This window comes from Temnothorax nylanderi, unplaced genomic scaffold, assembly GCF_030848795.1.
Source record: "Temnothorax nylanderi isolate EJ_2023f unplaced genomic scaffold, tnyl_v1.0 TNYL_tig0034_pilon, whole genome shotgun sequence".
Lineage (NCBI taxonomy): Eukaryota > Metazoa > Arthropoda > Insecta > Hymenoptera > Formicidae > Temnothorax > Temnothorax nylanderi.
Window position 1 is genome coordinate 898922 of NW_027249096.1, and position 14343 is coordinate 913264.

General features: G+C 44.0%; 1 protein-coding gene across 1 annotated transcript; it reads right to left on the reverse strand.

Moving 5' to 3' along the window:
• Positions 1-12524: 12524 nt before the first annotated feature.
• Positions 12525-13439, reverse strand: LOC139770884 (potassium/sodium hyperpolarization-activated cyclic nucleotide-gated channel 2). Its single transcript, XM_071703137.1, has one exon. The coding sequence runs from the start codon at positions 13437-13439 to the stop codon at positions 12525-12527; it is 915 nt and encodes a 304-aa protein (XP_071559238.1).
• Positions 13440-14343: the final 904 nt, after the last annotated feature.

A 14343-nucleotide genomic window follows, 5' to 3' on the forward strand; every position in this document is an offset into this window, starting at 1 on the left:
TCTGCCGGTGCCGGATATGTGAAAATGCCTCGCATGCCAGTGTTCGCGTGGCTTAAGACGAATCGATGCGGCTTAAACACATTTCGTCGTCCCCCCGCGGTCGACGCGGACGGACGCTCGTCAAAGTCATCCGCGCGTGTAAATAAGCACAGACATAGCGCGGCTGCGATTTATCGCGACGCGCTATTCCGTCGAACGAACGAAGCTTGAATGCTATAAAAATCTCACGCTAATAGCGTACCTCTCACGTTGATTGGTCTTTCGTGTCGGCCTCGCTGATGGACGTTACATTAGAAGGAAAACGGCAACAGCGAGGAGCTGAGCACCACGAAGGGGCGAATTTCACGAATGAGAATAATTGCCGGCCTTTATTACGAGCCGCTTCCTCCAAATTCGACGCAACAACGAGCTCGTATTATGACGACGCCGTCTTACCTCCGTGAATAACGCAATATCTCTCTTTCTCTGTCTCTTTCTTTCTCTTTCTCTCCTTTCCGTGAGGAACAGTGAGGAAGCGAGCGTTAAGCTCCTTTTCTCCAGCGAGCTGAAGAAAAAAAAGGCACCTTCGCTCGGAGTCGTCGGAAGCTAAGAACCGACGGACCTCAGTCTCCCGTACTTATCTTCCCCTCGCAATCGGTGCAATATATTCAGGGCGCAAACCGTCGTTGTCGTTGGCTGAATGGACGTTTTCACTTAAAGTCGCGCTCACTCGCCGGACAAAGGGATCATTACCGGGGGTAAAGAAAGGCACCATGGCGCAACGGACACTTAAATACGCGGAATTCACGCCCCGATCACGTGAATACGGAAATGCGACAGACAGAGCGAGAGACGGATTCACATACGAATCCGTTTCTGCCTCCAATTAAGGTAACCCAATTTCGGTATCCGTCCAGGCGGTCTTCGAGCAATAAAATAAATCAGACGCCTTATTCTCCTTTGCGTGCCGAGTATGTAATTTAATTATAATGTTAATATGAATGAAGATAATTGGAATACGGGTCGTCGATTCCTTAAATCGCGCGTAAAAATATCCGCGCGCGGATAATTAATCAGCGGAACACTGTAATTATCATTATCGTATGTAGTTAGCTGCGCGCGCGTGCACGAGACTCGTACTATTATAGCTTTTACAAGTATTCGCGTGACCGGCTCCGATAACTCATCGCCGAGGGAATCGTTGTCAATGGACGCGAAATGCTGAATATTCATTTCTAATTGACCACCCGCGGCAGCCTGTAGCAGTTCCACTAGACTTGTCCCCTTGTCATTCCTCGTGATACGTGGCAAGTTGATAGGTCAGCGGGTTTGATAGAGTACCGTATCGAACAAAACGCACCTGGTATCGCCGCGGATCGATGCACGTATTCAATTTGCTGTCAGTGCCCATCCATTAACATTTACCTGCGCGTCGGCGATTACCGGGGACGTCAAAATAAATGGCAATCTCACCCATCGTGTTGCCTATTTTCCGGGACCTCCATTTCCATTTCGTGGATGGGCCGCGTGAACGACGTTAAGAGTTTCCTATAGATTACAGAATCCGCAAGGTGATCTATGAACTCTCGCCTACTGTTCGTAATCGTCCGGATAGGTTACGAGCGGAATATATAATTAGCGTTACATTACTGAAAATGTATATGCATTAAGCTGTTTTACCAATCAATTTATATTATGTTATTAGGTTCAATCGAGCAACATAGAATATTCAAATACGATATCCATTTGAAAAAAAAATGTCTTGCTTTTCTAAATAATACAATCAAGGATCGCAAGAGAGAGAAAGAGAGAAATATCAATCACAGTTTTGGCTACACCGAAATTTTTACACGACTCTGAGAAAACAAGAAAATGAGTAGTCAGTATACCTGCGTGCAAAGACCAATGGAAAAAACGATCGGGAGGTAGTGGCGTGGCACTTCGACAAGAGAATCGCATGAGACGGCTGCATGCATCTTCCGGAGATCCGCTCATGGTTTATCGAGGTTCCACGTAGAGCATTGTGGTTGCTGCATAATATTAACATTAGTGGTGATTAGTGGCTCGCCGACCGCCGATGCCGGGCAATAGCTCCGAACGCGCTACTCTCTTCTACACGCGACCTTCCATCCATTAACGAGACTTCCAAGTCGACTCGAATTTCTGCTCCTCCCTTTCCTGTTTGCTTCACGGAACAGTGGCATAGTATTATATATGCCCTTCCTCTATTTTCTATTTTCCCTATTTGCAATGTCAGCTGTGCCGAACACTAGAAATAATTAATTCATATACATGTATATAATAAGTGTTCGGAAGATATTGCGTGAAAGAGATAATTAGATGCAATTAATAGCGATAGATGGAAAAATTGTTATACTAATTCATTTGGCATTTGTAATTATAAGTTTTATCTCGTTGCATTATTAATGGCATAATTAATAACCATGTATAGTAGCCATAGCTGTGATAAGATGCTATAAAATGTAATATAAGAGAAATAAATCCTCAACTTGGATTGTATGTATACGATTTAACAATCAAGTTTATCATCATAACGAGTTATTTTACCTTTTAGTAATTAGTTATACATTAGTTTAGCTTGCATTTGATGTATTTATGTGGTATATAAATATTAGATACTACATAAATATATAAAATACTTCATATTTGCATGTAGATTAAAATCTTGAAAATTTACTCGCATATCTTTACGGTTTAAATATCAGGAAATGTGCAAGATGGCACATACGTTTTTCTAAACAGAATTTTTCAACCCGTCAAAGTAATTCGCAGATTTCTAAAACACGATATCAAAAAATAACTCAAGATATAGCGAACGTATGATGACATTAGTATCAGGATCACGGTATTTTAGACTCGCATAACTAATCAAAGCGATATATCGGGGGGAAAAAACGAGCGTTTTCCGAATGAAACCAATTCACCGGCGATATAGGCGACGGTCAGCCGATTGCAGTTAAGATACTCGACGTATCTCGTATCAGACGCGCGTACTGCATAAACCAATCTCATCTCGACAAAAAATATGATTCAGTGGACACGAAGAGAGTGAAATTCGCCATAAATGCCGAGGAGCAATCGACATGCTTGATTAAATCGCGCCATCGATAATCGGCGTCGCGGCCGCCGATCCCGGCGAGCGCGCGCGATTTTCCTCGTGCTGCAGCAGCGGAGTCGACGTGACTGCGACGGCGGCGACTCGTTAGCTCGGCTCTCTCTCTCGTCTACTACGCGCGGTGCATACAGCATACATGTGCGTCCGAATACCTCTCTCGCCGGCGCGGAACGCATCCATGAGGAGCAAAGAGATAGGGTCCCGACCGCTGTGACTTGTTTATGCGCTCGGGCCCCCAACTACTTGCCCCCGTAGCGGCGAACTAAATCACACCCCGCGGATTTTATATTAAAACAAATAATTAATTCAGATGCCCGGCACATCGGGTGGTCCGCCACGGCCACGGCGTGGATCGCCACGGCGCCTCGGCCCTCTCGATCCTCTCGATCCGACGCTTTTTCGTCGCGGCGGGAAACGGAGGGGAAAGCGGCGTGCAGTCACGCTACCGCTTTAACACTATCGTCGTCAGCGGGGGTCGCCGTGGAGGCTTGTTGGAAATCTGCTCGTAAAGCTCGCGATATTGCAAAATGGCCCCAGCGACAGACGTGGGGCGTGGATATGTGCGTATGTGCGTGTTGTATCTGCGTTCTGAGAAAAATAGGTGAGTCGAAAGAAGGAATTCACGCATGTTGCAAAATTTAATAGTTGACGTCATTGATCGACTTTACAGCATCGCACAACGATTGATTTATTCCTTTTTATTCATTCCTATTCTAATATGTCAGAATCATCGTGTATTTCTCGTAAGCGATATGCCAAATAATCTTTTTAGATCTTTTTGCGGATACGCATATCTCGAAAGTTGCATGGACTCCGCGACTGAATAATCATGAATACGGAAGTTTGTGTGCGGATGCTCTTATCTCCCTGTACATATAGCCATATCGAGGATTAGACGAAAATATCCTAGCTGGAACAAGGTACGTACCCCCTCGCGGAAACGTCTATGGAAGAGGACGCTTGTCTATCGCTTCGTAATGTCGGCGCTCTGTTGTGAGTCTACGAATAAATTCCTGAGTAATGGATGTTATTTAGTAGAGACTTGCAGGGGGAAATACGCGTTGCGTGTATTGTAAGTGATCGAGCATGTTGCGTAACAGTCGATTCGAATATTCCTGGGGAAAATTGTCCGCGAGGATCCTAGCCAAAGCCGGTATGCATGAGTCGATATTACGCGCAATTATTTGTGCGAAACTTGTCGTGCGCGTCGATTAAATAATCGACGTATCTTTGGGCTTATCGAGAGCTTCTTTATCCGCGCGAGGCATATAGTACGGGACCGGTAGTAATTTTGTTACATGTACGAAGTACGAAGATACCTCGCGCGTACGATATTTTCTAAGCTTAAGAGAAAATTCATTATCATACGGCACGATCTTTCGTAACGGTTAATTCCACGGTTCTGCGGAAACAGGTTCGTTTAGTTGAACTTTGTACAATATTGTAGCCGACCTGTCCATCGCTTCGAGCAACAACCGAACAGGTTGTCGCACGAAAAGAACGGTCGATATTTTTTTTTAAATTACGACCTTTGCGTTTTACATGCGAACACAGTTCATGGTAATCGTTTCGTATTCATTATTAACAACATCCATTTTTCCGGTTATATCGCGGAGGACGTGTTTACAGTGGCCAAGTAATTAAGCCTGGTCATTATTGCGATAATAAATGCCTCATAACTTAACCGCAAATTCGTTTATGGAGAAATGTTGGATTTCGTGCGGGGACACGATGAGGTGCCTCGGAATGACCATCGTTTCGCAATTGATTCTTCTTTTCACCTCGAGTATCGTTATCAACACAGTAGGGCCCATGGTGGATGATAAACGGTGCTGCTGCATGCTCTCCGAATAAAGCTATGTGATATAAGAGAGCATGCTCCGAAGGAATGCTCCGAAAGAAATTATGTGAAATACGCTGGACATCGTACAACAGCCTCGAAAGAAAGTGCACGCACATGTGACGATGGAGAAATCAAAAAGTAATTAACTGTTGTAACATGCGAAATGTTGTTTTTAAGTAGTATATTTCTTTGAAATACAATCACGACGCCTATTTAACTTTTTATCTTCTGTTATTTCTTGTATATAATCAAGTATGAATTAAAAATTATCTAATGCATATTAATCACATATATATTCAACTACCTAATTATATATAAATTAAATTAAAAATAAAAAAATAAGCAGCAATAGCAGATAATTTGTATAAAAATTTCAATTAAATTTGCAAATTTAATTTTGATATTTTAATGTTTTTAATAATAAATAATTGATAAATAAACTTTTCTTGTTTTATATATTTTACTTAATCATCGCTTATTGCGTTACTATTAACATCTGCGTTATAAAAGTTATATTTAATCGCACGGCGACGAACAGGTTTGTATTTATTACGAAACAAGCGAGGTAATCATATCTTTAAGTGTTTTTTGCAAGAACCTTGTCAAAATGTAACGAGTATGCTAGTTTAGTGAAACCGTTTCGAAGAAGTCGATAATGAGTTAAAGGAAATTCCACTGAAACTTTGTCCATTTATAATGAACGGCGAATTATTTGTTTCGGCAGCACTCATGTGCAAGTCATAGTTAGTAAAGAGTCGTGAAAATCCGTCTCCATAATGGAGGCCTTTCATTATGCGCGGCGGAATACGCGACTTCTAATCGTCGAAGAAAGGGAGACACGCGTGTGGTAGAAGTTTATGAATTTCGCGAGTGCTCGGCGAGTATATTCCGGCTGTCCTCGGCATTCGTAGTGCTTGTTGGTCCAGACTTGGACGCTTATTGAGAACGCAGCGAAATCTAGCGCCGCGGGTAATTGCTGTCACGTTTGCAACGAAACGATCTACGTGAGATGAAAGTAATCAAGATCGGGTATAGCGAGGCTCTCGGCTCGCGATACGCTTTTTCTGCATCGCAGAAAACATACCTTGTTGTCGATCGGATAATTTTATTTATACGTTTGCGCTTATTTTACATTCCGCGTTAAATGCACGCATTGCGACAGTATCTAATAGCTTAATTTCCTATTTGCTTGACGTAAGAAATATGGAAAGTAATCTATATGTATATCACAAATAATGTTCTTTTCATTATTGTATTTTTACACTTTTTATTGTTATATTTTTATACTTTTACAATTTAAGCAATTCAGGTATTGTTGTATGATATACCTATTATCTGTTTTTTAATCTTATATTTAATTTTTCATACAAACATATGTACATACACACACATTCATCGACATTGAAAGATACCACTGTCAAACACAAGAGCCATGATATACGAATATCCAGTCGCAAGATGCGTTCTATTCGTAAATGTCTAACCCGGAAATGGAAGGCATTAATGATGTCTGATGTATATACGATTCTTTGCGATACACGCGCTCATATATTGTCGTTATTTATCGCAGACAAACACTTTGCCCACACATTACGATCACGAGCCGACTTATGTTCTCTCTCTTCCGTTTATTTTTGCCTCTTTCCTCTCGAACGAAGCGTCGCTGATTAAACACTCATTTTAGCAAGTTCATTGTGCCTTTTCTAAAATATGCACATATCCAATCGTGGAATTTATTGCTAATAACAAATATCGTCAAGTTAATGCGATTGTCTGATATGGATAATTTATATCTTGCCGATATACAATAGTTGTACATATTATGGTGGCGATAATTATTGTTAGCTACGCAATTATCGCTAAAGCACGCTTTGACACTGATTAATAATCCTCGCACTTTCTCTTCTTTCTAGTTAAATGAGTTTCGCAATTCATGCTATGGTCGTATTTTCCGTTTTATCTACCAGTTGCACTGAATGCTTTAACCGTGCAAAGATAATCGTGCGTCAGTATATAACGTTGAACGAAAGTGAATTTGCAGAAACATCCCCCCTGCTGGGGTAGTCTCGTTAGTCAAGGGGTGATTGCAAAGGCGAAGCCAATGACGAATTATGTAAATCATCGCGTGTTGGGGATGAAAACGCATGTCTTTGTCGTCATGGAACGCTTTCTATCTCACGGAATATTCTGAAAAATTTTATGTCTGTATAAGTTAGATGTATATTAACTGAAATAAACAAATATAATGATATCGGGGCTGTGAAATTGTATTATCACACACAGAAGGCAATCTTTTACATAACAATGTTATAGAAATAATCGTTTTGTATATCTGTGTATGTACAAAATGCAGGTATCATTATATATTATATATGATTCGCATCAAAAATTGGTGGAAGCTACGAATGATCCTCGATCATGGACGCGCAAAAGTCGATATGTCGCTTTTTTGAGTAGCGATTTTTTGCACCGCAAGGGAACGGACGACGTACGGGCTAGGCGTATTCAGTTTCTCTGTCCGCGTACCGTCACCCGTTGAGCGATAAACGGCGACTTTAGTTCGGACAATGACGTTCAATGTAGCGTGACGGGATGATACGTTGCGGGTGCCCGACCGCCCGCCGGGAAGCTCTTGGTTGCTGAACATGGGGGCCGCACATCATTACCCACCGTTGTTGACACTAGCTTATAAACGTCGTCATTCGGGCTCGGGGATGTGTGACGGACAGTCAACACCGCGTCGTGCCACGTCACGACTGGAAGCTAACACTCGATGGGGGTTGGGAGAATCCCCTACCTGCAACCTTGCTTTAATTCGTTAACGAACGACGTTATTAGCTCTTTTTTTGACCGATAAAAGATCACCGCGAACATGACAAACATTTGCGTCGCAGTTCTATAATTACTGTCTGTACAATAATTTGTAAATACTTTTTTTTCGTAGAAACAGAAAACGTGTAGAATGTAGAAACATTTAGTGCTTCTCGGTACATGTATTCCGCTTGACTCACAGAATTTCATGAAGTAACGGGCTGAAGGTACCGAAACAAGATACAAGAATAGTAGGAACTCGCGGAGTAGCACAAGCGCAGTTGCTCGGGCGTGCACGGGGCGGAATATAAGCTCCAATAAATCCGACTGCGCAGTTAAAAATTGATGTAGTAGTTTCGGAAGTGCATGGGGCCGGCGGTTAAGTCACGTATGTAGTCAACGGTAAACGGAAGCCCATATCAATAAGTATCGGCTGTGTGTATCGGGATCTCTGCGCGCGAACGAGCGGGGGAGGAACTGAGAGGGAGGAATAGGGGGAGGGAGGAGATGGCGCGCCGTGTTGTATAGAGAGCTAGTCGATGGGATGGCGGTTCCAAGGCCGGGGGTAAAATAATGGGGGCGGACGCTCGACTCGAAACATTGACGTTGCCCGGCGCGCTTACAAACACACCGACACCAATCGAGCATGGCTCTTCCTACACAAAACCGATGTAGGGGGGCTTCGTTGGCCAGGCGGCCGGTTGGCTTTACAGGGGGGAGGAGAGGAAAGAGAGAGAGAGAGAGAGAGATAGAGGGAGAGAGAGAGGGAGGAAAAGGGGAAGGAGAGAGCGAGAAAGAGAGAGAGAGAGAGAGGCAGGAATGGAGGTAGGGAAGAGTAGAGAACGGAGGGCAGAGTATCAAGAGAGGCGCGGAGGGAAAAACACGGAGAAAATGAGGGAAATACGCATATATATCCTTGTACAGCGTTCTATGCCATCGATGCGGCTCGTGTTTAACGCCCTTATAAATGTGTAATGCGTATACTTGAAAGTGGGAATGGCCGGGGCGCGGGACGGGAGGGCAGCAGAGGACCGGGTGTAGGACGTACCCGCAACTCGCCGGGGTGGGCCCTCTGCGTATCGATAAACGATCAATCAACTGGTACACCTATGGACGAGGCCACCGAGGGTAAAAGAGGCGGCGGTGGCAGCGGCGGGAAGGCAGAGACGGCCGGAGGAGAAGGAGGAGGAAGTGGTAACGGAGGACGACGTAGGGGTAGGAAGTACAAGGGATGAGAGAAACGGTACGATGGTGGGTGAAGATGGGTATGTGAGAGGAAGGATGGAAGGGGTTGAACGGAAACAGCGGCGGTAGGGGCAAAAGACAGAGGAGGCACGAGACGCGGGGTGAGGGTAGCGCGGGGGAAGGTGGCGGCTTGCAGAGTATCGACCCATCGCAGAGGAGAAGGCAGCCAGGGTCGCCTTCGCCGGGTTTTGTTGATGTAGGTGTATACGCTCCGCGCGTATCTGTCTATCTGGATATCTGCGCGAAGACGTTACGAGACTCAATCTCGCTGTCGCATCGGCGCGACGAGTTTGAATCGTTTCCATGCTTTAATTCCGTGGAGGCATACCACTCGGGGAGTGTTCCGCGATTTCTCGAATGTATATGCTATTCAATGTTGACCCTTGGGATTTACTGTTTGTCTGACGTGACTGCAATAGAATATATATCTACGATTTTCGCTTTAATCTCTCGAGGTGTATATACGTCATGAGTCATTAACAAGAATGTGCGTAGTAAGAAGATTTACAGAACTCCTTGGATCATTAATGTCCCTTTAACTTGGAGTAATCTTCATTTTATGGACTTTCACATTCGCCACTACGCTCTCAAGTACCAAGTGTACGTTCCGCCAGAGTATCCAGGAGCAACGAGCTCAATGTCTCTATGTTCCTGCGTGTTTTCTCTCATCCTCTAATGTGTACGCGAGACAGGAAAGCGATTAGAGAAGGAACACGGTCATGGAAGTAGCCGAGTCAAATTATCTGCGACATGCTCGATGTACATTCTAAAGGACATATCGCGATTCCGTATCACTTATGCACCGTTAAACATGTTAATGACCTCAAGCTGCCTGCTACGCATCGCGTTCTCAGCGTCTTCGGCGTTGTCATCGTATCACGTGCCGTAAACGATACGTTCAATCGGGGAAGCTCATTTCGGGTATATCATCGCGCATACGTCTCTCTCGTTTTACCCTCCCAGCACCTCACCCATTCCGCACACATTTCCGCTTCGTTTTAGCGGCATGCACGCCGCTTAACTCGCACAGAGGGGGAACAATGCGCAGCCACCGAGCGTAGCTACGTGGATCTGCCCATTGTGGGGTCAGGTGGGTCGTCGGTCGGCGGAGAGCCCGTTGGCTGGCTCCGCGGGGTGTGGCCACATAACCATAGCCACAACGATTCTCTCCTCTCTGTCTCTCTATCTCTCTCCTTCGTCTACTCTCGCGCTCTCACCCTCTTCGTCTGTCCAGCTTTTCCTCTCGTTTCATCGTCGCGCGTTTCACTCGTTCGCCACAGGAACGTTTCGTCTCGCTCTCGCCAACCGAATCCGTGGTCGTGCTGATAACAATAGCGAGCTCTTTCTCCCTCCTTCTCTCTATCTCTCGTTCGTACTATCTTAACGCTTAGCGTTCCCCTTTCTGCCCGCGAAGCTGGTGCGCGCGCGGCAGTAGGGATACGCCAGTGCGTGTACGCCATCGAGAGCTACCAAGCAGGCGCATCGTCGGCCTATTACAATGGCCAGCCCTCCTAAACGTTTCATTGTCATCGGCGTTCTCTCTGCCCATGCGTCGATGCGCGCGAACCATTGTTTCTCGTCGAATGGGCGGCTCTCGCCAGCGAGACCACCGTCATCGGATAGCGTCGCGCCGTTTCCACGGTGAGGCCAAGCGAGGCGTGAGTTTCTGCGCGGCCGACCACCCATGACCACCAGTGGTGGAGTATATATTAATTGCTTTTATCTAGGAGCAATCCCCTCTGTCGGAAAGGTGTCATTAATATGATAGATTTGCCGACTTGACTGTTCGATCAATTATTATATGTATATAAAATTTCTTTTCGCAAATCACCGATCATATTTATTGCAACAGTAACATAGCTTGTCGTTAAATTTGTGCATTAAGCTATCGCTGATGTGGCATATACGTGGTAACTTTCTCTCTTTCTCTCTTTAAGTAATTAATGCGTATTTATTACACTACTTTGTATGTGTCTCTGCGATTTGCACGCTTTGCTTTGTCCTCACTACGTGCGACGGTGGTGCGGCAGCCAAAGCTTCCTTTTCTCTTTTACGGTAGTTTATTCTGCTTTTTGCGTAGGATAATCGGGATACATATTTGTCGCATTTAACATCAGAGAGTTATATCATCAAGCGAGATATATCATCGTGGCACGAACTTGTTACCACGCTACCGTGCAGCTAGATCTAATAATAAGTTCCGAGAGGATAGGTACTTTTTTTTTCACCAACGTATATGCATACCGATTATTTACGCGTGCCATCGAAGTTTTCCTGCTTAGACATTCCTCGCCTCGATGAAAGAACAAGTTCGTTCCGTAACGACAAAAAACAATTATCGTGAAAACTGCATTCATTAATAACGGATAACGTATCGTTGCATCGCGCAGATATTCAGGTAGAACCGGTCGGACTAACTCGATACGCGAATCTTTCAGATAAGCACGCATCGTCAAGTAAATCAGGCCTTCTCTCGTTACACGCGTATTCTTAATGCAATATCCCGGGACACCGACTACAATCAACTACGGATCTTACAACCAGCGCTAAAGATAATGATCCCAGCGTCCGATAAGTATTAATAGCGCGAGCTAGTTGCGTCGATGCACGGTTACAAAGCGAAGAGACGTCCTTCCGTTTCTCGTTCCATTATATTAAGTGCTCCACTTGCCGATTCGAAGCTCGCGATACATTTGATACGCGCGATGCATTTCGAATCGACTTGCAGATTTTTGATGTTCGCAAAACGAGTCCGAGTTCCGGTTGATGCGCGGCGCTAAACTGTAATTATCACGAATTCATCTTAAGAAGTGATCACACATTCTTCTTGCTACATGATATTACCGATGATCTACAGTACATTGAAAATTGTAGTCTTTCGCGGCGCACGATCGCGGATCTTCTTGATCCGCGCGTCCAGGGTAATAAATCTGCCCTAATGTTGGGTTACGAGAAACAGTTATCGGAGTCTTGAAATTTATCGGTTCCTTAACAATTTTCCGCTATTATCGTCAACGATCATTAACAATTCCTACAATCGTAACCGTTCAACGGCAATTCTTTAATAACCTTTATACAACCTGATATTAGTATGCCACAATAAATTTAGAGAATACATTATATCTTTTAAAAAACTACGAAACACGCAATTGATTGCAAAGACACGCATTATTCCAAAGTATGATTTCCATAATGCTAATGCTACGTTGCAACAGTAGATAATCAGATCTTTAAAATTTCTAGTTTACTTGATAATCTCAATGTTACTTTCAGCATTCGGTCGCGGTTTGTATAATTCTAATGATCGTAGATATAGAGCAATTTTTAACTTGCTCTCCATATAACGTATCGCTATATAAATATTATTTTTAATTGGTTAAAACGATATCAATATCAATATTACTTTTAATATCATAACCAAGTTGCAAACAAATAAGATTTTTTTACCGTTTTCCAATAAATACGCCGTAATAACGACGATATTTTTTAAATAAAATACTTTTGCAATATTTAATGCATATCCAGTATGGTCGTTCTCTCGTGTCTCTCGACAGCTATTTTCTTGATTTGCTCCCATAGCATGGGGTAGGGATGAATCGTTCTGGCGAAATCCGCGCGATCCAGACGATACAACTCGCAAATCTCAACGGCGACGACGCTGGCCACTCGCCGCTCGTCCGGCATCACTAGCGCGATCTCCCCAAAGTGCGCGCCATCCTCCAAGTGACACACTTCCTTACCGGAACCCGTATAAATAGCCACCGTACCGGTAGCGATGAAGTACATGCAATCACCTGGTTGATTGGCCCGTACAATCATGTCGTTTGTTAAAAATATCTCGGACTTTAGCAGAGCGACGATGCGCGTCAGTAACGAGAGGGGCAGATTGCTAAAAAACGTAACGTTTTCCACGAGTTTGCGGCAGACGTGCATGCCGATCTCCTGGCGCATATGTGGGGACAAAGTGCTGAGGATCTCGGCTTCGTAGAAGTATCGATATTGAAAGCAAAACTCATAGTAAGCTACGATACGGTGGCGAGTCGAATACGGTAGTTGCCGATGCTTCATATATTGCTTGAGCTGTGCCATGATGTCTTGATACTTTATTCTAGAACTGTTGGCGCTCTTGTAGAGCTGGTTCACACGAGCTATCAGGATCCAGATAGTTAGACTTCCTAAGATCTGTAAGAGGATCACCAGCGTGAGGTCCGCTTCGTTTCTCGGTCTTCTGTGCAGGAAGCCCGAAGACAGAAAGGTGGAAACGGCGCGTAAGAGACTGTTCAGATACTGTAGAGCCTTAGATTCTTCCCAAAGGTTGAACTCGTGTATCCACGAGTCGTCGCTTGGTCGCTTTGGTAGATGCATGGAAGTTGTCGCTATTGGCACCAGCCAATACAGGCAAGACTGCCACTGAAACGCTATCATTAGCCAAAATATCATAATGCAAACTTCATAGAGGGCCACTGGAACATCGTACGCGTGGGCAATCTTTGTTACGTAGGAATTGAGAGAGAACACGCGGAATCCGCACATCAAAGACACTAACTCGCGTGTGACTGTGTTCTTCTGCCATGTATTAACAAACGCGATGTCGGTTGGTAAAGAGCCCAACAAATCTGGCAGAAAAGTGCCGTATCTTATGTACCTCTTCATTATTTTTTTCGGTTCCATCACGACGGCGTGATGCAGCTTGTCAAAATATCTGCTCAACAACAGATAAAGAAATGTTGATTTTAATAAATTTTGTAATAAGAACGTTAGAACACAACGCTCAGAAATTGCGTTCTTGCGTTGCGTTCTGCGAAAATGCGAATATTTCTTGATTAAACTATATTCACCCTGTCATAAAATTAACGATTATGTCCACGCAACAAAGACAAAGTAGGATATTTTTGCAAGCCGTCCAATAACCTGAATGCCTGTTTATTTCGAAGGTAGCTTGATACGGAATGGCCAACAGTAAGCATGTTATCGTTAAAATCATTAGGATTTCCCAGAAAAATCTGTGCTATAAAAGATCTGATTTAGTATAATGTATTTGATTTGATGATGTATTTGGTACTAATACTAATACATTTTACATATATAGGAAGATTGTAGAAATTTGTCAAGGAAATATACCTAAAGGCACTGAATGGGTGAAGAATATGTTTGTAGTTGCGCAAATGCCGTCGCTTTTCCGAGATTACGGAAGCGCGACTGCGTAAATACTTGCGGGCACCTGGATTTTTTCCGGATACCATCAGCGAAGAGCGAAACGCGTCAAACGCTTTTCGGAAGAAATTGCGATCGGGAAGAAAAAGTATATCTTCATGCTCGGTCTCGACTT

Coding starts and splice junctions, on each gene's coding strand:
- LOC139770884 (XM_071703137.1), bottom strand. CDS start 13,439: ATGATAGCGTTTCAGTGGCAGTCTTGCCTGTATTGGCTGGTGCCAATA.